The 25,239-nt window shown below is 40.3% G+C and overlaps 1 protein-coding gene across 2 annotated transcripts; it reads right to left on the reverse strand.

Annotated features, from left to right (window-relative positions):
• Positions 1-713: 713 nt before the first annotated feature.
• Positions 714-23,369, reverse strand: LOC138973833 (MAU2 chromatid cohesion factor homolog). 2 transcript variants are annotated; one of them, XM_070346542.1, is made up of 19 exons: positions 23,134-23,369; positions 22,935-22,952; positions 22,380-22,445; positions 20,711-20,806; positions 20,262-20,384; positions 19,710-19,865; positions 19,347-19,422; positions 18,332-18,352; positions 14,130-14,209; positions 13,170-13,260; positions 12,751-12,854; positions 7,840-7,917; positions 6,226-6,300; positions 5,147-5,271; positions 4,489-4,566; positions 4,112-4,223; positions 3,394-3,484; positions 1,396-1,523; positions 714-927 (listed from the first exon to the last, which is right to left on the reverse strand). In XM_070346542.1, exons 1-19 carry the CDS (start codon positions 23,365-23,367, stop codon positions 865-867), a joined length of 1,815 nt encoding a protein of 604 aa, XP_070202643.1. In that variant the 5' UTR covers positions 23,368-23,369; the 3' UTR covers positions 714-864. The 2 variants fall into 2 exon arrangements, with proteins under 2 accessions (XP_070202643.1, XP_070202650.1); XM_070346549.1 differs by lacking the exon at positions 18,332-18,352.
• Positions 23,370-25,239: the final 1,870 nt, after the last annotated feature.

The following is a 25,239-nucleotide window of genomic DNA, read 5'->3' on the forward strand; positions in this document are numbered from 1 at the left end:
TAGAAATAAGAAGAGTATCCCGGACGAATGCGCACAGTTCACACACACAGTCTGGTCAAGCATTGTGTTCTTGGAGCACATATCCTACAGTCGTCGCAGATGAAAATAATATTGGTGTTCCTGCGGCTCTTCTGTGTGCTGGCAAGGTCGTCCGTTCTGTTCTTCACAATCCTGTAGTAAGCTGCCTCATTTCAGCTGCTTGGATGCTTACTGACAAGTCTCACTGACGCCTTCACCAGCAAATGTTTACTACCGGAACATGCCCAGCCTGATCCGATTCCTTAAGCGCTCCAACGTTTTATCAGCATCAGCGCTGGGTTGAATGTTCACTATAAAAACAGCACACAAAGGTAAATAATCAACACAGAACAGTGAATTAATGTCACAGTATCCTAAGCTGCCGAGGGAACTGAGGGGGGTGGTGAGTGGACTATGCTTGCTTTATGTCAGCTTGGGTGGTTTTGAGTCCTTTGACACTAGAGCGGAGCAGCACATTGCTTAGCACACTGCAGGCCACTAGTATGAATCCTGCACAGCCTTTCCTCTCCAGACAGCCGGGCTGCTTTGTCCACAACTCGCTCAGTGTCAGGTATTGCTGCAAACAAGTGTCAGTGTTCACTCACAAGTCTCTCCAAAACTAGGGGGTGTGATGCCATCATCTCACACATAGATCCCTGCGAGCGGAAATGTCTTCACCATCATGGGAGGGTGGGAGGGGGGGGGGGGGGGGGAGACGCTATGCACTCTGAGAGATGAGCTGCTGCCTTTCAATGTGGCATCTCCCTGATGCAGGCGGACACCATGTCCTGCTAGTCTCTGTTACTTCACGTGTGAGGCACCTCACTGGCTGGCTGGCTGGCTGTGTCACAACATGTTGCTGGCACCGCCTGACGTGTTCAGGTGGAAAGGACAGGGCCCGCTCGTCCACTGCACAGTACCCACACAACAAAGTGAAATGAAGCAGCGTTTCAATCTTAATTTGAAATCAAGCACCAACCACACCAACACTTAAAAAAATTAAAGCTTTCATACCAACCTTTAACTCAACCACTTTTTTCCAAATCGGCATTGACAAAGAGCTAGCAAATAAGCTACATCACCTTACGTCCAAACAGAATAAATGTCCAGAAATGCAGGTTATTTCTTATTTGTGAAGCTCTATAAAGACCTCTTCTCCTGTTAATATAGTCTAGAGCTAACAGATCTTTTTTTCTATCCGAACATCAAACTATCACGGATGTCTCTGATTCACCAAATGGACTGGACACACACCCACAAAAAGACAAGAAACAAAACGCAAAGCATCACTGAGAACAGAAGCTGGCAAACATTTGTGTGAATAAGTCTCTGAAAAAGTCGGGGAAGCTGATTGAAAACTGACAATAACAACAGTACCTGAATAAGCCCATGTTCTTGTAGCTGCGACGACTGAAAATGATCTTTTAACAACGACTGGGAGAATGTAGTGTGCATTCGGTAGCCCTCTGCTTCATTCACTGTGTCGCCAACAAGTCGGTACAAGTCTGAAACACACACAGGAAAGAATTCAGAAATTCAGCATCTGCCATACTCATTTGCCTCCCCATTGCTTTCCTGAAGTCGTGAAGAACTACCAGAGATAAGTGTTTTACTAGTTCAAAAGAAATAAGAAGAAAGAAGAATGAAAATGCCCCAAATAATGCCATCAATAAGCAAAACAAGTCGCGTAAGGCGAAAATACAATATTTAGTCAAGTAGCTGTCGAACTCACAGAATGAAACTGAACGCAATGCCATTTTTCAGCAAGACCGTATACTCGTAGCATCGTCAGTCCACCGCTCATGGCAAAGGCAGTGAAAGTGACAAGAAGAGCGGGGTAGGTAGTTGCGCTAAGAAGGATAGCACGCTTTTCTGTACCTCTCTTTGTTTTAACTTTCTGAGCGTGTTTTTAATCCAAACATATCATATCTATATGTTTTTGGAATCAGGAACCGACAAGGAATAAGATGAAAGTGTTTTTAAATTGATTTCGAAAAAATAATTTTGATAATAATTTTTATATATTTAATTTTCAGAGCTTGTTTTTAATCCGAATATAACATATTTATATGTTTTTGGAATCAACAAATGATGGAGAATAAGATAAACGTAAATTTGGATCGTTTTATAAATTTTTAATTTTTTTTACAATTTTCAGATTTTTAATGACCAAATTCATTAATTAATTTTTAAGCCACCAAGCTGAAATGCAATACCGAAGTCCGGGCTTCGTCGAAGATTACTTGACCAAAATTTCAACCAATTTGGTTGAAAAATGAGGGCGTGACAGTGCCGCCTCAACTTTCACGAAAAGCCGGATATGACGTCATCAAAGACATTTATCAAAAAAATGAAAAAAACGTTCGGGGATTTCATACCCAGGAACTCTCATGTCAAATTTCATAAAGATCGGTCCAGTAGTTTAGTCTGAATCGCTCTACACACACACACACACACACACACACAGACACAGACACACACACACACGCACATACACCACGACCCTCGTTTCGATTCCCCCTCGATGTTAAAATATTTAGTCAAAACTTGACTAAATATAAAAACCACAACCAGTACAGTTCACTTTGGTTCTGGCATTCAGGAGCGAGGGGGAAGCTCATAGAATGTACTCTTTTCCTCTCTCTCTTCATTATGGTTCTCTTGGGAGAGTTGACCATTCACACATGTATTCCACTGATAGAGGTCCTAAACATCCTGTCTGGTATCACATTCACAACGTCTACTTGTCCTATGTTTGATGCAGACACTGTGGTTGCATCTTCCCTAATACTCTGTACCCAAAGACATTGTTTGCGCAAACCCAAAATGGTGCCACAAACTATCTCCATCTGTGCATTTTGGAGGTGTCACAGAATTTTGGTGTAACCCATTTCAGACAGCTTTGCAGCAGAAGGCCAAAACTGATGAATGTTTATGTTTGTACCTGCTATGGATAGAAAGATAAAAAGAATGTTAAATCATGTATTGTCCATCGTATTTTAGAGAATATATCTCATGGAGAATGATTTACTTAGTCTAAGGCTCAAAAACATCAAAATCGCCTGAGTGGGTGATGACTTGATGTACATCAGACATCAAGTCATCACCCACTCAGGCACTAACATTTCAAATGACCAGTCATGACCAGAAAAGAAGTTGGTCAAGTGACCCATTAATTTGTTAACATGCCATTAAAGAATGGAACAGACTGGCCCAACGATTTCAAAGTGACCCACTGCTTGTACGCTGTACCCGTCAAATGACCTATCATGCAGTGTTGTTCTCAGGCCTCATTTACGCAACTCAGATCATGTGCTGATTCTGTCCCACTCAAAGCGGGTAAAATAAACACACAGTTGTGACAGGGTTCGTTACCTTTGAGGAGGGAGGAGGCCCACAGCTGAACGTGTACGTCGGGGATCTTACCCGCCAGCTGCATGGCTGGCGTCACCAGGTTCATTGCCTCCTGCACACACACACACGCAAACATGCATATAGAGGCAGATACAAACACACGCAGACATAAAAACACACACGCATACTGCACAATTACAGAAACAGAACAAAACATCAGCCTAGAGCTTCATTGCCCTCCTGCACAGACAAACACAAACATACACACAGAGGCAGATACAAACACAGGCAGACACGAATGCATGAAAACATAGACGCACACTCCACAATTACAGAAACAGAACAAAACATCAGCCTAGAGCTTCATTGCCCTCCTGCACAGACAAACACAAACATACACACAGAGGCAGATACAAACACAGGCAGACACGAATGCATGAACACATAGACGCACACTCTACAATTACAGAAACAGAACAAATCATCAGCCTAGAGCTTCATTGCCCTCCTGCACAGACAAACACACACACACAGAGGCAGATACAAACACAGGCAGACACAAATGCATGAAAACGCACACTCACACACACTCCAAAACATCAGCCTACAATCTCAAGTCATGAGTCGTTTCACAAGAGTGTGGGGATTGGGCAAAAAGCCAAATTTCACTTCACATTTATTTTTATTTTTCAAAACAATATAAACAAAAATAAAAATAATTTTGTCTCTTTCCACAAACCTGGTTGTTTCCAAGGGAGAGGAAAATATGCCCCAGAAGAACCAGAGAACACGATGTCAACCGATTGACGTCTTCTGCGTTTGCCATTTTTAATGTCTCCCTGAGGAAGCGCCTGTAAACAACAAAAACAAGAAACCATAAACACTTTAAAATATACAGAACAAATCACTTAAAAGCTGTTCAAGAAACTACCCTATGGTGACAATATTTTCAGGCCATTACGCCAGCAAAAATCTTTCCACAACTGGAAATATTTGTTGGAAGTCCATAAAAACAACATGTGCTCCCGTCACAGCGTTTGCCTTACCTCCCTTCACTGCAGAGAAAAGAGCGTAAGGTGTAAGAGTTCTCACTGCAAAAACTCATGCTTTACTTACTTGGCATCTGAGTAGTTTGCTTGGAAGAAAGACTGCAATCCCTTGACAAAGAACGCTGCTGCCTTCAGACTGTGAGAGCTGGCGACACAAAATGACAATATGTAGTGTTTTATTCAACTAAGTACATGCAAAAGAAATCCCTTACAATTCAGGTTACACTCACGCCATTGTCAACAAAAAAACCTCGCAAGAACATCAAAATTATGAAAAGTTGCTGGCAAGTATTTAAAAACAATTAACTTACCCATCCCAGTATTCCACACCAGATCAATCAAAATTCAACACACACACATGGCCCTTGGTCATTGTTGCTGCCTACTCCCCTTCTTTCCCATTCCCCAAAGCTGTTGTTGTATTGTTTATAGGCTTTTGTTTTGATTACGTGAAATGTTGTTTTTGTTAACATTGTTTTTTTGTTTTGTTTTTTACAAATATCCATCCATCCATCCCCAAAGCTGACGAGACAACACTGATCTTGCTTGCTTTTAAGGCAGAGCTGCTTACATGTACATGTGCCCTAATACCAACAGAAACCATGCTGTAGATAGAAGAATATAGGTTCAGCAACTTTCTTTGTGCATACGCACGTCCCCGAGTATGTATATGTCTGAAGAAACATCCGGGTTAAAATGGCAAGATATATCACAAACGAACTGACTGTGAGTGAAAAGATTCTGGTTCAATGAACTCCACCAGTCGCATAAGGTCGTTCTGTCGGTTCATACGCAGGTAGACGATAGCCAGGTTGAGGTTGATGAAGCTGGACAAGTCGCTCTCGGAGCTCTGCAACACAGGCAGCAGGTAAGCAACACCACACAATTTTCAACAACGCTCAACAGCTAACATTTCGGGTTAAAATTTCCTTCCTCCTTGTGTAAACCACAACAGATCTGTCTGGGCTATTACATGGGATAAGTGCATGCTTCTGCTTGGACACCTATTAACACTCTACAGCTTACATGGTTCTTCAGGCATGGGAATTGAAAAAAGTAAAAAAAGGCTGAAATTTTGTAAGTAATATCAAAGTTGACGGCGCGAAGCGACTAGGGGGTCCGGGGGCATCATGCCCCCCCGGAAAAAATGTTCTCCAAAGAACCCAAATTGTGCAATTTGCTGTCATCTGAGCTCTAAGTTTGCCATTAAATTCAGTTTTCAGAACCATTTTTGCCTCCCCTGTTTATTTTTTCGGCGGACACTTTTGCTTTCTCGGTGGAACAAAAACAAATTTGGCGGAAATTTGCCTTATGGCGGACAATTCCCATGCCTGTTCTTATTGCAATTAAAAGCCAGGACAGATCTTTTGTGTTCTGATCTATTTACAAGATGCTTTACCTGAACAGGAAAATAAGAAGGTGAACAAAATCTGATCCTACAAGATACTGACACCTCTCAGAACAGGTATACGGCACATCAGTACAGGTAGATTATACTTGTCTGTAGATGCAAGTTACACGTGTCAAAGTAAAGAGTCCCAGCCCTATCATCACAGCCCGCTGTAAACTTGTTTGAAACACACACAACGTGCGAAAAATAGAAAGAACAAAACATTACAAAACCTCAAAGTAGCAGAACATTCTCTAATGTCACACTTTGACTTACTGCTTTAAAAGTCAGTAAAACTTTAAAGCATTACAATACCGGCATTTTAAAAATTACAGGCTAAAATTAAAAAAGACGAAATACAGGAAAACCATCTTTGACTGAAAAAAAAGGATCCCAAATACTGTGTGCTCTCACCTTATTTGCCTCCAGGGCAGTTTTGAACTGTGCTTCTGCTGCCTCCATACAGTTCATGGACATTGCATATAGACCCTGCAAAACATTCACTGCATATCGTCACAGATACACCACTTTTTAAATAAATAATTAAAGTAAAAAAACAAATGAATTCTGTACTCACCGATACAAGGACAGCACAATAATACAAATTTTCGCTTATAAAAGCTTCATCAGGTAAATAATCAAGTAACAAAATCACCCGAACCACTCTGTTTCATAAACTGTCTCCACATAAAAGAAAGTGTCAGTCACTTCAGTGAAGTATGAATGCTGTTTTTATATGTTATACTCTTACTTTCTGCCTATGTCTTAATCCCAAGCGCAAGACAAATTCTTCTATGTGGAAATTGAAGCCAATAAAATTTGAGTTGAGTTGAGTTGAGTTGAGTATGCAACAGCACACACAACAAGAAGGGCAAAGCCCATACGACTCACATGCTTGACCTTTACATGACCTTGACCTTCAGCTAAACCTAGCAATGACATCATACACTAAGAACTGCTTTACACATTTTTCCTACCAAAATACATGTGACCTTGACCCAAGGTCAAGGTCATCCAAGGTCATGCAACACAAAGCTGTTAATTCAAGACATAGTAAGTACAATGGTACTTGTTGGCTCTTTCTACCATGAGATATGGTCACTTTTAGTGGTTCACTACCTTATTTTGGTCACATTTCATAAGGGTCAAAGTGACCTTGACCATGATCATATGTGACCAAATGTGTCTCATGATGAAAGCATAACATGTGCCCCACATAATTTTTAAGTTTGAAACAGTTATCTTCCATAGTTCAGGGTCAAGGTCACTTCAAAATATGTATACAATCCAACTTTGAAGAGCTCCTGTGACCTTGACCTTGAAGCAAGGTAAACCAAACTGGTATCAAAAGATGGGGCTTACTTTGCCCTATATATCATATATAGGTGAGGTATTAAATCTCAAAAACTTCAGAGAAAATGGGAAAAATGTGAAAAATAGCTGTTTTTTAGACAACATTTATGGCCCCTGCGACCTTGACGCAAGGTCAAGATGCTATGTATGTTTTTTGGGGCCTTGTCATCATACACCATCTTGCCAAATTTGGTACTGATAGACTGAATAGTGTCCAAGAAATATCCAACGTTAAAGTTTTCCGGACGGACGCCGGGACGGACGGACGGACGGACGACTCGGGTGAGTACATAGACTCACTTTTGCTTCGCATGTGAGTCAAAAACCACCCCCAAAACAAGTACGAACCACTGAACAAATTAACCTCTTGGAATTTTCTGAAACTTTTATACTGAAATCAAACACAGCAGCTATATGCTACCTGGACTGTACACAGGTCACAGCACAGCCATGCTCATTTAGTGATAGAGGAAATTTAAGGTAACAGACACACCTTCAAAAACACTCCAATCCAATTCCAGTTATTCTGAGACTCAGCCAACTGAATTTAAATGGAACACTTTTTATCACAGAGCAGCTTTCTGCACAATTTTCGGCATTACCTTTGAGACTCAGAGGTAGAACATTATAACGAAAAGACATCAATGAAGAAGCGACAGAACGAACAAAACTTACGATGAGCGTGTGAATCTGAGCACTATGCATGGCGAAAAGACGCGGCTGGTGCTGACACACATGGCACGCTTGAAATATCTGCACAACAAACACGCACAAACTTAGTAAGTCGATATGCCGAGAGTTGGAACACCAAAAGTAAAGAGCCATTCTTCACAAAACCAGGCTTCGAAGGTAATACGAACTCCCTGCCACAGTTTCAAAAGACTGAATTTTCTGTTCTTGGCAATTGAAAAAAAGATTTTTTTACTGACAAAATCAATCAAATTAGAACTCCTTCAACAAGAACTGATTTTATGCACTAGGGACAATGCTCTAGAATTAATGAACTTGATCAAGTACCCTCAGGAAAAAAAAGCCTGGTAAGCAGTAAGGCTCATCAGAATGTTTGCACCATGACTGCGTTCAAATCATGCAGAAGTGTTGCTAGTCACGCAGGGAACAATGTTAACTGTCTGCAGCCTATTGACGGAGTATTGTTCTGACATATTATTACCAATTCAGTGCCCCATATGGCTTTTTGACCAATCAGGACGGATTCTAGGTGACCCTCTAAATGTTATAACGTTCAGGCAGGGACCCTTTTTGTTTATTACGCTTTACTTTTCTTTCTTTATTTGGTGTTTAACGTCGTTTTCAACCACGAAGGTTATGTCGCGACGGGGAAAGGGGGGAGATGGGATAGAGCCACTTGTCAATTGTTTCTTGTTCACAAAAGCACTAATCAAAAATTTGCTCCAGGGGCTTGCAACGTAGTACAATGTATTACCCTACTGGGAGAATGCAAGTTTCCAGTACAAAGGACTTAACATCTCTCACATACTGCCTGACCAAAATCCTTACAAAAATTGACCACACTCTATACAAGAAACACTTAACAAAAGTAAAAAGAGAAACAGAATCCATTAGTCGCCTCCTACGACATGCTGGGGAGCATCGGGTAAATTCTTCCCCCTAACCCGCGGGGGGAGTTTATCACGCTAAAAATTAACAAGACAAAGTAAAAATGTAATTCAACAATATCAGAGTGATTTATTCTAAAGAATGACACTTCAAATGCTGTCAGGTAATACTCTCTTTATCTAAAAAAATACCAAAAAGCGAGTTTTGTCGGTGGGTAATAATAATAATAATACTAATAAATAACTTTTCTATAGCGCGAGTCCCATCAATTGGCTCCAGGCGCCTTACAAATTCATTATAGACTAAACTAGCACAAATCAACAAGCATACAAAGCATACATTTAACTGAGACATAACACCAAGATCCCAAGCACTAAGCAAAACTTAGCGTACAATGTTAAAAGTAAACACACACACACACACACACACACACACACACGCACGCACGCACGCGCACACACAAAGATACCATTGACAAATAGACCATAAAGCACATACAGGGTAGAGAGTTCCAAAACAGAATAGAGTTGTGGAGAGTCTACTCAGGCTAAGCAAAGGCTTTACGAAACAGGTATGTTTTGAGTTGTGTTTTGAAGGAGGAAAGGCTGCTGGAGTCACGGATAGAACTTGGAAGCGAGTTCCAGACGGTCGGAATCTGGTACCTAAAGGTTCTTTCACCAAAGGTCTTGGTCCTGGTTTTGGGGATGCGAAGGAGTTTTTCAGAGGAGGATCTGAGAGAACGGGATGGCTCGTAGATACTGAGGGAATGGGACAAATAGGGGGGAAGTGATTTCTCAAAACAGCGGTACCCTAACAGAGCCAGCTTGTACTCGATTCTATACTTCATAGGAAGCCAGTGAAGGGTGGTAAGTAGGGGAGTGACATGGTCTTTCTTAGACTTCTGCAGAATGAGCCTAGCAGCACTGTTCTGGACTCTCTGTAAGCGATCAAGTTCTTCAGTGGGGAGGCCGGCAAGCAATGAGTTGCAGTAGTCAAGTCGACTCAGGATCAGAGAGGAGACAAGTTGAATAGTGGCTTGGAGTGTCAGGAATGATCTGACAGAGGAAATCTTGCGCAACTCAAAAAAGGCACATTTACAAACAAAACTAATGTGTTTTTGCATTGTCAGAGCAGAGTCCAGGTACACGCCTAGGTCCTTAACAGCGGTTTGGGAGACAATCTGAGTGTCGCCTATTGTCAGGGAAGTACAGTCAATCTGATTTAAAGCATGCCTTGAGCCTGACAGCATCACCTCAGTTTTTGAGTCATTCAGCTTAAGTTTATTGTCTATCATCCAGTCTTTAACTGACTCAATGCAGCGCTCAGTGTTTTTAACCACTTTTGGAAAATCACTGGGGGGAGCAGAATCCTCTATTTGGGTGTCGTCGGCATACTTGTGGTGTTCGCAGCCATGCCTCGAGATGACGTCAGATAGGTCCTGTGTGTATAGTGTAAACAGAACCGGGCCTAGAACAGAGCCCTGAGGTACTCCGTGCTTCAGGGGAACAGGGGATGATTCTTTTTGACCTATTTGTACTCTTTGAAAGCGTTCAGAGAGATATGACACGAACCACTGGAAGGCTTTGTCGGCAATTCCAAACGTGAACTGTAGTCTCTTTAGGAGGACGTCGTGGTCGATGGTGTCAAATGCCGCCGAGAGGTCCAAGAGTGCGAGCACAGACACTTCCTTGTTGTCAGCACTGGTCAGCAGCTTGTCAGTTACGTAAAGAAGAGCGGTTTCTGTGCTATGATTTTTCTTGTATGCGGACTGATGGACGTCCAAAAGACCAAGGGTGCGTAACGGAACAGCAAGGCACCGCCCATCGTCTGAGTGTGCATTGCCGACCGCTCACTTGAAATCTAAAATAATGATCAAAGTTCGGAAAAATCAAGTGAAATTGCGCCACTCGCTTTACATCAAATGTATCTTTACGTCATTTCCCATCCGTCTGGAGTCGGTTCTAAATCTGTCGCTCTCTGTTCAACGAGAAAAAGCGAAGCAACCGAAACGCATGTTCAACATGGTTTATCTTGTGAGATTGTTGTGTGTCAAAGGCATTTGACCTGTGAATATTCATCACGTCAGGTGTGTTACTCTGATTGGCTGACTCAGGTCACGAGAATTCTTTGACTGACAGGCATAATCAGGTAGAAGCGCTCAAGTTCCCATTGCAGGCTGTTCTGTCTAATTCGCGGGGTTGCTTCGAAATTTCTTTTGGTCGAATTAAACGGTAATAAAACTGTTATTTCTAATATGCTGACTGTTAGCAAATGATAACAGACATGTCTCACAAACGATATCAGCATTCGCCTAAAAGGCTCATGCTTGATATCTTTTTTCTCGACATGTCTAGTTATCATTTGCTAAGTCAGCATATTAGAAATAACTCATAATAAATCCATGAGCATCTAAAATAAAACAAGCAGCGGTGGCATCTATTTCTTTCGGCGGAATAGCATCAAGCTATAAATGCAAAAGATATTCAGTATAAATTATATTAAACAAAGAAGAAAGAACCAGTGACGCCGGTACTAATGAACGTGTCATAACTACAGCAGTCCCTGCAATGTACAGCCCCCGGCGTGAGCGGACACCTGACATGTACGGACACATTTGCTCGGCACGGAGTGTTTTCCTTCTATATTTGCCCCCCCTTAAACGGACACCTGCAAAACGTGGATGCGGACACTCATTTTCGGTCCCAACAGCAGGTTATACCTCCAATAGACAGATCATCGTCAAATTTTCACCACAACAAAATCGATAACAGAGCAGTCCGGCTCTTAGTACAAAGATCACAGCCGCAATGGCGTGATGACAGTCACTGATAACTTGAGTGCACGTGTACCCATCAGGAGGGGGGGTAGTTTTGGTCAGGAGTGGAGTACATGCGAAGATGCCAACATGAAACTGCATTGTGCTCTTTATTCTTGTCTGTTGGACGTAAACAACAGAAACCACAGTCGATGAAGGTCCTGAGCGAAAGAGAGTGAAAAACCGGCCACTGTTCTCAGCATCGTGTGTCTGTGTGTAACCTCTTTCATTGACAAGATACTCTTGTTTCCCCTCAGCCTTGACCAGTGAGTCGGTTGCCTAATCTGTGAACCCTTCAGTTGTCTTGCTTTGTCAAAAGTTACGACACAGTCAACTGGTTTTGCTCTGAGTGAACAGTGCAGCTGGCCTCTCTGGCCACAGCCCCAAACAGTACATGGCTGGAGGGAGTGAGAGAGTGAGGGGGGGGGGGTGGGGGTGGAGGGGTAGCTGGCTAAACTCTGTGGGGTGTCCCGTGTCACTGCATGTCAGCAGGAAGAGCATTGGAGAGAAATAGAGAGGTGTACTCTTCCACACAATTTTCAAGCATCAGTTGTCACGGCTTGGGGTAGGCATTAGTGAGGGAGAGTGGGAGCTGTGTTATGTACAGTGTATTTCCGACTGAAGAGTGAAAAGTCACTGCCATGCCACATGATCGGCATGCAGTCAATAAAGCCAGACAAGAAGAAAATAAATTACATGATTATGACATGCAGCTCTATCTGCTGCTATTTATTCAAACTGGTTTTCAAGCTTATTCTTGCAAAGTATCTGCACACGCTCCTCTGTGCTGTGTTTGTGTGGCTGCTTTCGTATGTCAGTGCATGGTGAGTGTGTTCACTGCCTTGAGGATTTATTTCTTTTCAACACTTTTCATACAAATCATTTTTACAAAACGTTTAAAGAAGTATTAGGAGTTTATTGTTATTGTTTAGTAGCCACAAGAAGTGATCAGCATAGACTCAATCCTGTTGTTTGTGTGTCTCTGTGTGAGTGTATGGGGGAGGGGGTGGTGTGGTCACCCCTCCCGTGACCGCACACCTGCAATGTACAGACAGTTTTGCTATGGCCCAAGGGTGTCCGTTCATGAGAGGGACTGCTGTACTTTTTAGGGGCATAAAAATGTACCAGCAATTGCAACCACAACAACAAAACAAACCACACAAGTAAACCACAGCAAACAATAAAAGTTCAACCTCTTGAATGGCGACAGACTTGTGGCCCATGATAAGTCTGCACATGATGATGTGTTCCAACAGCATCAGCTGAAACGTCAACAGCAACGGGTGCGTGTCCAACACTGCAAATACAAGCATCTCAATCAATAAAACACTTTGTTCATTACACACTTCAAGACATTCTCTGAAGCAGACAGATGAGCTCTGAAGCTCAAAGATAATAATGCAAACTTAGTTTTCCTGTTATGTGCTGCTGTCATTCCAAAACCACAAGTCTAGTTTCATCACATTGTCACAAAATGTGTAGGAATCTGCAGATTACTCAAATAATTTCACATTACTGAAAGTGCACCACAATGTTGAACATGGTAACCCACTGCTTAAAATGCCCCATTGCTGACCATGGCATCCAACACAAAGCCATGAATGTGACTCACTTTTCAACTTTTCTATCTGCATGAGGGCCTTGTCTGTGTACTTCTGTGCCTTGTCCATGTAGCCTGCTTGCATAGAGTGCATAACTGTAACCTGTAACAGCAAAAAACAATCACATAACTGGCTTAGAACTTGTCTTACAACATGCATCATCACTCAATCTTTTTCAATTTATCATCTTTGACAATCTTTTAACAACAGATTTTTTTTATTTTTTTTTTTAAACCTGTAACGATCACAGGCTTAAAATTTGTCTAAAAACATGCATACCTCAATTTCTCCAACTGATCATCTCGGTAACCACCAACAGAGAAAACCGTTATCAATATTAATTAGCACATCCCATAACTCGCTCACAACTTCAAAGACAGATCATTTCCATGTCTTCACAAACGCCAGCAAGCCAGGTCAGTTAAAACTCCACAGAATAATCTTGACTTTCAGGAGAAATTCTAGTAGGTTCGGACATGTCGAAGATTAATCAAAATCACTGAGTGTATAAAAAAAATGCATTGCTTGTCAATCTCTAGCATCAAATTTGAAGTCAGAAACTGCGTCTTCAGCCTCCCAAACTACTATAACATTCTGAGGGAGGCTGAAGACGCAGTTTCTGACCCTAAACCACCCAGGAAGACAAAGAGGAAGACAAAGAGGATGGCAACAAACTCTCTTTCACATTATCCCTGCCCTCACCCGATACTGCTCAGTTTTCTGAAAACTTAATCATAGATTCATACTTCTGTTTTTTTATTTTTATCTGTTTTAGAAATCATAGATTTATACTTCTGGTTTTTTTTAATCTGTTTTAGATTTTGAATCATACTTCTATATTCTAACCATCTAAACCATGCTTCAATGCTGCCAATGAAAGTAAGTGTGTGCCGAAACCTAAGAAGGTGACACGTTTGAGTTTCAGATTCAACAACATGAATTGATGAAGGAAGTAAGGAAGCACTCCTAACCAGATACACAAGAACACACATGTGTTCTTTGGGCAGCCACTGGAACTGGTCCACAGGATTGCCAGTTACCACTGGAGGCTCTGGTCACAGAAAAAAAACCACAATTCAGTTTTGTTGCTAAATAGAATCAAAAAGACTGCAGATTCTGTGCACATCTAGTGGTCAACAGGAAAACATCACAAACTCATCGCAATAGTAAATAATAAAAAATAAAAAAAAATAAGAAGACTGCAGGAAAATTTAATCTAAAATCTAATTTTACACAGTGCATTGCCCTAGACTTTCATGCACACATCAAGAATTAGCCTCAGGAACAGATGCACACATAATGCTCCTTTGATTTTGTTTTTCAACAGAAAGATTTCTGAGTGTAGCCAAAACAAAAATAACAACAAAGCGCACACTCAGAAAAACAAGAAAGAAACAAACAAAGAAGACATACACTCAACTGCCATTTATCCACAAAACAATCATGACAATAAACAGTTAATGTCACTAAAATCTGCACTCCCCTTAAAGGCATATGTACGCGCTCCCGTGTTTACAAAGTGTAGTTTGCCCATAATCGATGTCAAACGCACCATAAGACCATGTAATGACGATATGTCGCCATGCGCGGACCATATACATGCATTACAGCTTGTTTTAGAGTCTCAAAAACTATGGATGTAAACAAAGACGCGGAGTTATTTCCCTTGCGTCAACGCTACCTCTGTTGGCAAATCTATAAATAGGACGATCCAGATCAAAATGAAAATTAACATATCTCAACATTGAAGGGGTCCTAGACCACAATATTTTGCAGGGAACTTAATTTAGCATGTCTCCAGCTGTTGGTAAAGCAATTAGCGTGTATAGTCATCGAGTACATATGGCTTTAAACTATAATCCCAGAGGGACAATATCACAACATTCTACATGTATCACTAACATCACCTCCCATCACACACAGTGACCTTTCCATGCGCATATGCAACAACCATCACAACAACAAGAGAAACTCACATCTAATTTCACTGTACAACATGCATAATGAACCACAAATCCAGGACACAAGGGCAGCTTTTTAAAGTGACAAAGATACTGAAGGCAAAACAACATTTCAATTTGTTTAAAAGTCGCTGAACGTGATAGGAAAACATTCACTGAACATGCTGGATCAGTCTTCACCATGACTGGCCAAAAGCTGTCAACTGAGACAGCACTTACTGGTTTTGGCAAAACAAGTAAACAGCAAACCTAATTTGCATAAAATATTTTCCCCCCTTTTTTTTTAAGCTAAGCATGACCCCACAATAACTTTTAAATTAGACAAGGGTCAATAAAAACCTGATCATTAATTTTTTAATAGGTCACACAGGCCAAATTCATAATTAAGTCTACATGGGTGAATGAAAATTTTACCGAGGACTTACTAAAACAAGGATTGTTTTTCGCTCTCTTTTGCAACTCAGATGGTTAAATATATATAACAAAATATTGCCTTGGTTTCTCCAGACACAGTTGATATCCGTGAATGACAATATTTAGCTTTTCTTGCCTGTCCACTAAGTTCTTTCTACCCAACTGTCAACTTTTTACCGTTCCTGGCCACTTTCTAAACTCCCAAGCATGCAGTGAAAAATTGACAGACAATCGTTGTAAATCTCTGGGAAGAAGTGTCACCATGGAAGCCTTTTGACAAAGTGCTGTTTTGTGCGACATTCCAAATGTGATTATGCAGTTTTCCGCCCTTGGGCTTGAGTATGCAATACTTATGGCACCCTCTGTACATACATCCTCACCTCCCTCTCCCAATTCAAAGTCTCCATACACTCAGGCAAATATTAACTCAACGTATTTCTATTATCAAACAGTATTTCTATTATCAAACAGACTGCTAGGATTCTAAAACAGGTGCCAATGAAAATAAAGCTGTTTCCCGAGTGCACATTACAATGGTTTTACCTCTAGTGCATGCTATTATGAATACAATATCAATGACACACTCATTATCTAGTTCTAGAATTAGAACACTGAAGTGATGATACAAAATTAATTAAACGATTTTTAAAAAGAAATGAAAGTAATAACATTAACAAAGAAACAAAAACTACGAAAAGAATATGAAAAAAACTCAAGAAACACAACAAACATTTATATAATATAAAACAAGTCGCGTAAGGCGAAAATACAACATTTAGTCAAGCTCAGTCGAACTCACAGAATGAAACTGAACGCATTGCATTTTTTCCGCAAGACCGTACACTCGTAGCATCGTCTGTCCACCGCTCGTGGCAAAGGCAGTGAAATTAACAATCCAGAAAAGCGCGGTAGCGGTTGCGCTGAGGAGGATAGCACGCTTTTCTATATCTCTATTCTTTTTAACTCTCTGAATGTGTTTTTAATCCAAACATATCATATCTATATGTTTTTGGAATCAGGAACGGACAAGGAATAAGATGAAATTGTTTTTAAATCGATTTAGGAAATTTAATTTTAATCATAATTTTTATATTTTTAATTTTCAGAGCATGATTTTAATCCGAATATAACATACTTATATATTTTTGGAATCAGAAAATGATGAAGAATACGATAAACGTAATTTTGGATCGTTTTATAAAAAAATAATTTTAATTACAATTTTCAGATTTTTAATGACCAAAGTCATTAATTAATTTTTAAGCCTCCAAGCTGAAATGCAATCCTAAAGTCCGGCCTTCGTCGAAGATTGCTTGGCCAAAATGTCGATCAATTTGATTAAAAAATGAGGGTGTGACAGTACCGCCTCAACTTTTACAAAATGCCGGATATGACGTCATCAAAGACATTTATCGAAAAAATGAAAAAAAAGTCTGGGAATATCATACCCATGAACTCTCATGAAAAATTTCATAAAGATCGGTCCAGTAGTTTACTCTGAATCGCTCTACACACACACACACAGACACACATACACCACGACCCTAGTCTCGATTCCCCCCTCTATGTTAAAACATTTAGTCAAAACCTTGACTAAATGTAAAAAGGGGGAATAGAACTGTACAACTTAGAGAAATAGCAACAGAAGCAGACAAAGTGACAGAAGTTACTACAGATTAAAAGTCTCTCAAATATCATTTATGTGGATTACATTTATGTACCACTATCTAAAGGATCATCATTAATAAAAGCATACAGAAACAAACCAGAAAAAAAATTCACATGGGAGTCTCTGAAAATATGTTAAATATGATTATGAGATACTCGGAATGTAGAGCTACTCTTGCGATATTTTCTCTATCAGTCTCAATCATTAAGAACTTGTAAATAAAAAAATTTGATCCACATTTATCAGGCATGGGAATTGAAAATTGTAAAAAAGGCTGAAAATTTATAACTGAAGACGCGAAGCGTCAAGTCGACGGCGCGAAGCGCCTAGCCTTACTAGGGGGGTCCGGGGGAAAAAAATTCTCCCCCCGGAAAAAAAAATTCTCCCAAGAACCCAGATGGTGCAATCTGGTGTCATCTGAGCTCCAAGTTTGCCATTAAATTCTGTTTTTAGAATCAGAGTTTTTAGTACTGTACCAATTTTTGCTTTTTTGAAGAAAAAAAATATATACATGTATTATATGGTTTAAATTTAAAAAAAAATTGATCTGTTGAGACAAACAGGAAAATGTAACTTGTAACACAATCTGTGCAATCTGGTTTACTTTCAAACATAAAAGTTCAAGTAACTGAGGCGGGTGGTAGCAGTGCGGGAACAAAGTACGGAAAGTTTTCGCGGGCTTTTGCGCAAAGGCAAAAGTAACCGGTGCTTTTTTTGTGTGCCTCCCCCCTTTATTTTTTCGGCGGACACTTTTGCTTTTTCGGCGGAACAAAAAAAAAATTCGGCGGACAATTCCCATGCCTGATTTATCAAAACATTCAAAGAAATTTTTTCAGTTTAAGCTGTCTGCGCACAGCAATATCATTTCTACCATGTGTAATCTTTTAAAATCAGTCTGGCCCACTGCAAACTATGATGAAAAAAAAAAAAAAAAATTGTAATAAGCCCACTCTCTTCAGCGAAGTTCTGGTTTTCTTTGGTTTCTCCACTTTTACCGGGTAGTTGTGTCTACATGATGTTAAAATTTACTTCCGAAGTGTCAGGAGAAGTTCAGACAGAAGAGAGGTCCACCAAGAAGAATTTCATGAAACGAAAAGACTTGTCCACTATCCAAACCTGTCACACTCACCCTCCTCAAACAGAGTTTCTCCTAGAAAAGGTGATAAAATGCACAACAATAATTGTAACTTCATAAAAGCTGACAAATAAAGGAGTAAACAACAAATCAAACAACAAACAAAACAAGATATCTACGCTGTTTTAGCTGTCACCTGAAAGAAGTCCTTGTTTGTGAAAAAAGAAATGTCAGAATGTTCATTTGTATCGGTAATTCTTTTTACACGTCATTGAGACACAAATGACAAAGTAGAAGCATCAAACCAAACTTGCATGCTTTAAAAAAAAAAACCATAAAAAAACATTTAAAAACAAACACTCAAAGTCCACTGCATTACATATCATTATCACACTAACTCTATGAAATAAATTCAAATTCAAAAACATTTAAAAAAAAGACTCCACATGATTTGAAATATATATGGGTAGAAACAGAAGAGAGGAACTCAAGACAAGCATATTGTGTTAAACACAAAACAAACACAAACACAGATATTGTAGATGACAACCCTATGGCTAATTCTGACTGTCAAGTAAGGGACAGATCATGCCTTGCACACTTTGCAGCCTGGGTAGTATACTGAACTCAAAGTCAAAGAGATTGTGAGAGGGAAGCATGGGAGGTCACAGGGGTGCTGAAAAAGCACACTTCCAACCCGCACCAGCGAAAAGGTCTCTGATTCACTCGTTCAGCAGAATTTTGACCAGTCCATCAGCTAAAGACTTAGATACAATTCTCCATTGGAAATGTACCAAAGAGAATAATAGAAGAAAATGCAGAATAAAGTCTGACACTAACCGAAATGCAAAAGCTTTGCAAAATGTGCTGAAAGAAAGTGTGTGACTTGGCGGAGTGTGAAAGTCCTAATCCAGAATGCAAAAATATGTTGTCTGTCAGAAAAGTGATATCTTTCACTCTCAGTCACCACTGGCAAGCGGGCTGTCTTTTTTTTAAGCACCCCTGAGGCTTACGCCACTTTGAAACGAGAAAAATGGTTGCGATGCTGTTAATACTGCAACGTTCTTACCATCCTCTGTGTGCATCTGGGTGATGGTCTGAATACTCTGCTGCAGTTGCTTCAGCACAGGCTTCACGCTCTTAACCTGATTAATACACAAAAGTTGTTGATTAACAATCTTACTTAACACAGCCGTCTAACTTTGAGACACGGGAACATGAAATTGTAAAAATGCCACCTTAGAATGTTTTTAAAAATTGATGCAAAATTGTGCAGTCTTGGGATCTCAATAATGATCTCGAAGGCTTTGAAAATACGGTAAATTTGGAAAATATCATGTTTTTTTAATTTTTTTCATCCGAAAAAAAGTCTAAATTCTGAAAAAGGTTAAAAGCAAACATTGACAGAACCAGGTCAAAGTTAACAGCTCACCTGTCCCGCCATGAGAAAGTGACAGACTTGCAAGACAAGGAAGAAGACTCTGAGCGACTCTTTGTGGGTCACAGGGCCATTGAAATGCTCAATCAGACCGCTCGCCACACTCATACACTCTGACACAGTCGGCATATCCCGCTCTATCAAAGCCAACTGCAAAAATACAGGAAAAGCAAAATGTTACACAACAAAATACTACCTACTGCTCAACTTTCTTTCTTTCTTTCTTTGGTGTTTAACGTCGTTTTCAATCACGAAGGTTATATCGTGACGGGGAAAGAGGGGATAGATAGAGCCACTTGTCAATTGTTTCTTGTTCACAAAAGCACTAATCAAAAATTTGCTCCAGGGGCTTGCAACATAGTACAATATATTACCTTACTGGGAGAATGCAAGTTTCCAGTACAAAGGACTTAACATTTCTTACATACTGCTTGACTAAAATCTTTACAAAAATTGACTATATTCTATACAAGAAACACTTAACAAGGGTAAAAGGAGAAACAGAATCCGTTAGTCGCCTCTTACGACATGCTGGGGTTGACTAACCATTCCCTTGCTCAGCAAGAAGAGAAGACGTGTGTAGTCAGACCGAGCAGCAGCAGCAAAGTCAGCTCCCACTGATAGCAGACTTTTGGCTGACACAAAGTCCTTTTCTGATGCATGGATTTGCTACAGGAACACAAGAAAACACATGTATGCACTACTGTTATAACATATAATAACACTCACAGTCACACATGACAGTGTCTGACATAACAAACAACGCTCTATACTTGATGCCTTTTGTTGCTGAGATTTTTCAAAAAGACTCATTTAACATGTATTTATACATTTATCATAAACTTACTAGGAAAAAACATGCACTAAAATTAAAAAGGTGAAATCTAGTAAGCAGCGAACAAGAGGTCTTTAGATACTCCTGAGCTTTTGTTTTGCTACGACAACATTCAGAAACAATAACGAACAAGGAAGAGAAATGATATATCAAAACTTACAGCGAGCTGAAACAGCAGTCTACAGTGCCAGTAGGGTGCATGTAGAGACATTTCAATGGCTTGACGTAAAATTGGCTTGGCCACCTGTATCTGGCCCTGAAAAAATCCATTCAATTTCAATGAAGAAGAAAAATAAGGGCAGTAGATAATACCGGCTAGCCCATTATAATTTCAATGTCCACACCACTTTATGAACGTGAGGCTTCTCTCTGCATGGTTTTGCTATTGGAATCAGATTTTGGATTTCAATGCTATGCTTATTTATCTCGAAATAATTTATTTTGGGGGCATGTATTCGAGTGCAGCCTTGCACTGGCAGAACAACAACAAAGAATGAAAGAAGAGGGAAACCGAAAATGCTTTGAACTAGATCAGTAGATGTCAGTAAAGGAAACATGTGTTACTTGCGATACAGAGTGGAATATAATGACATATTAATTATAATTTATAAATATTAAATTATAGTTAGAAACGGAAAATAGATGGTAAAAAACAAATTTAAACAAATTATCGGTTCACTTTTACATGGGTTGTGTGTGGAGTGCGTATTAATCTTGCTCTTCTTCTAAGAAACTGAAGACCAACATTGTGATCCCTGAACATTTCGAATGAAGTTAGATAGAATAGATGCAGGGATGTCATTAGGCGTCGGACATCAGACATAGACCGTTTAAGAGGCTCAAATGTCCGATTCACATAGCCGCATGGCGGTCAGATGTCCTATCGTTTTCAACTGAGCGCTGGCATTGTCCGATAATAACTCAATTCCTTTGGACAGCGCGATATTCGTTAATGTTCCTTTCAAGATACACATTTTCAAAAAGCGACCAAGCACTCTCGCATACAGGTGCACTGAAGTTATGCAGTGCGGATCTTGCGTTTGGGTGACACCCGTTTGCAGCACATTAAAGTTAGGAGTAAGGGAGACAACTCACACTGACTAAGTCTTGCGTCTGCTTTTGCTTTCAGTTCAAGACATTTTGACAAAGCGCACTGAGTTATGCCACTGAAAAATAAAAATAAAGCCTGCCAAAGTTCAACAAAAGCTGAACACGTTTGGCTATTCAACGGCATCCTGTGCTACATTAGGGTCAAAAACAGGCGGGGGGGGGGGGGGGGGGGGGGGGGCGGAACACGGCGAGCGTCATTCTTGAAAATGAAAAAATTCTGACGTCCTATTGAAATTTCTGAAAGCGGTCAAATGTCCTATTGATGCTGAAGAGCTAGGACATTTGTCCTATAGGTATGAATTTGTAGCAACATCCCTCATAGATGAAGAAATAATGTTGCGGTGTCATCCCAGTAATTCCACAGTAGAATAACGCCATGGAGCCAAAGATAAAACTGGTGTAACTCTAGTTTTGCCAAGGAGCATTATGCAGGAGGGCCAAAAGTAACCATAGCAGGGTTGAGCAGTTACAGATAGCCAATAGCATTAGCAGGAACTGCAAAACAATGACCATGCGAATGAAAAAGAAAAAAAAGCAACAATAATAGAAAATAACAATAACAATTAACACCATCACTGTATTTAAATTATATTTTCTTTATCTCCTTGATTTGGTACATTGACACAAATGGACAGACCATTACATAGCTAGAATAATCACATTTTCTCATACTCATAGCCAGACAGTGATACACAGTTCAACTAAAACATACTCCTTACCTGCTTCTCATACAGATGTGACAAATTACTCGCAGACTCGAACCGCACATCATCTGTATTGGTGATCTGTTTCAATGGGTCAAGGTTTCAGCTGGACTACTATACTTATTCAGTGTAACAAATTATTACAGCACCCATTTCATTCTTGAATTATACAATTATAACTTAAGTTACAACTATTCACGTTGGATGTTATTGTTAATTGTTTCGAATTGTTATTGCGCAAAATGCCTAAATAGCAGTGACTACTAGTACAGAGACTCCTCACCCATCCCTCCGCCCACACACTGTCAAGCATCGTCCTCCCCTGACTTTTGAATTATGCTCTACAGATGGACTGCTTGATTCTTGAACCCAACCTTAGTGTTACTGTTCCTGTTAACAACGAATCTTCCAAGCTGCCTCTATCTCATTCTCACTCTCAGCTGTAGGGAGATTATACAAAACTGGAAACGTAACATACTGGCCATGCGTTCAACACATACAGTTTTCAATTGTCATCATCAGCCTTGATCAATCACCTGACAATGCCTTTATCAAGACCAATAAGGATACAGCAGATGGGATCGTCCACTGCAACAGAGAAAGACAATTTTGAAAGATTACATGTAGGCCTATCAGTTATAAGGAATGTGCAAATTACTTTATAATAAAACTGTAGATCACTAACTGAACAGAATGACACACTCTACCTAATACGCTCCATTTGATACTAAGTTTTCTCCAAAAACACTCGAAAACTGGTCAAACCTACCGCCTTTTCCAGGTGCGATCTTGCAAGATCGATGTTTTTTGTGTGGGTCATTAGAATATTTCCTAGCTGAAGGTGCGTTCTGGCCTCAATGTGAGGCGGTGGACTAAAGTTGAAAATCGACTGTAGACAATGAATACATAGGCGTATGTTTGGAGGATTAGATGTCCGGAAATTCTCAGCTAATCCCAAAAGAGAGATGTACCAAGGCTCGTCAAAGCTTGGAGCGGACGCCATTTTTGTTCTTTCGCGCTCCTGCAATTTTGTATTTACAATATTTGACGGCATCAAAAAAATAACGTGCGCAATAATTTCGGCTAAATAAGTCAATATTTCAGCTTTCCTCTATTTCATGACGTTTTAATCAGCAGCAATGAATATGAGTGTACATATTTCTCGCAATAGAAGTAAGCAGCGGAATTTAGCCCGGAATAGTAATGTTGGATCAAAAACGAAACGAAACGAAACAAGCGTTTCAGTTGTAACATTGCTGAACTAGGGAAAGGGCCCCTAATATGGACCACTTTTTGTTTATTGCTGATAACTAGCTTGTTTTCTTGCGAAGAAGTTTCATTTTTTTGGTTGGTAGTCCTTCTCTCTTAGTTTAACCATTAGGCCCAATTAGAGTGAAATAGCTATGATAGACCTTCAGCAAAAATTAAATACAGACAAAATCACAAATGGTCCAATATGGACCAGTGAAGCGGCCTTCACGAATCACTGTAAAAAGCCCCATATAACATGATACAACTTAGTGTGCAAGTCAGACTAATGCAAATATGCTTTAGATTTAGCTGTTTCGGGTTGAGAGACTGAGCATTATTCAGTGAACTGCCGAAGAAGCTTATCAAAACACACACACACACACACACACACACACACACACACATACACACACACACATACATATACACGCGCATAAACACTGTCACACATGCACAGTCACATACACACAAACACACACACACCCACCCACACACATTGGCGCACACGGCCCGGCGGCGGAACACTGACAAACACACTGACACACACACACTCACACACACACACACACACACACACACACACACACACACACACAATAAACACACACACACACACACACACACACACACACACACACAACGACACCCACTTACACACTAACACACACCATGTTACGAAGGTGATATTTCTTTACTTAACTGCAAGATACATTTTATCCATACACGGCATTGATTTCATTAATAAAGATAGTGGTTTCATGTATATTCTTCGCCTGCAGAGAAAGAATTTTTGTCTACGTTCAGTAAATTACTAGGATTTCAAAGTTAATTACCTTCGTAACATGGAAACCAAAGACTGTGACATGGAATTGAATACTAAAAAAAAAAATAAAAAAATCTATACTATGTTTTTGTTGCATGTCTGTATCATCATCTTACCGTAAGAGTTTTACTCATTAAAAGTAACGAGAATATTTAACATACGTCATATGTTATAATCATTTAAAAGACTGAAAATGCATATCACAAAATGGGAACTGAACAGCTCTGGAGATTAACCCACATATCTGTCCTGGTGATCGGAATGTGCCAGACTGCTCACGAATGGATCGAAACACTAGCTGCTATAGCGAAAGGCCTGTACACACCCGGTCCATCCAAAATGAGCCCACCCACTCACAGTGACTCTCAACCGGCACGGTTGGCCTTGTGGTAAGGCGTCCGCCCCGTGATCGGGAGGTCGTGGGTTAATTCGAACCCCGGCCGGGTCATACCTAAGACTTTAAAATTGGCAATCTAGTGGCTGCTCCGCCTGGCGTCTGGCATTATGGGGTTAGTGCTAGGACTGGTTGGTCCGGTGTCAGAATAATGTGACTGGGTGAGACATGAAGCCTGTGCTGCGACTTCTCAGTGTCTTGTGTGTGGCGCACGTTATATGTCAAAGCAGCACCGCCCTGATATGGCCCTTCGTGGTCGGCTGGGCGTTAAGCAAACAAACAAACAAACAAACAAACAAACAAACAGTGACTCTCTTCCATCCCCTCCCTCGCACCCAAGCAAAAAAACAAAAAACACCGAAAACATACGAAATCTAAACAACAAGATGACTGTGGGTGAAAACATA

The sequence above is a fragment of the Littorina saxatilis genome, linkage group LG1 (genome assembly GCF_037325665.1).
Source record: "Littorina saxatilis isolate snail1 linkage group LG1, US_GU_Lsax_2.0, whole genome shotgun sequence".
Taxonomy (NCBI): Eukaryota; Metazoa; Mollusca; class Gastropoda; order Littorinimorpha; family Littorinidae; genus Littorina; species Littorina saxatilis.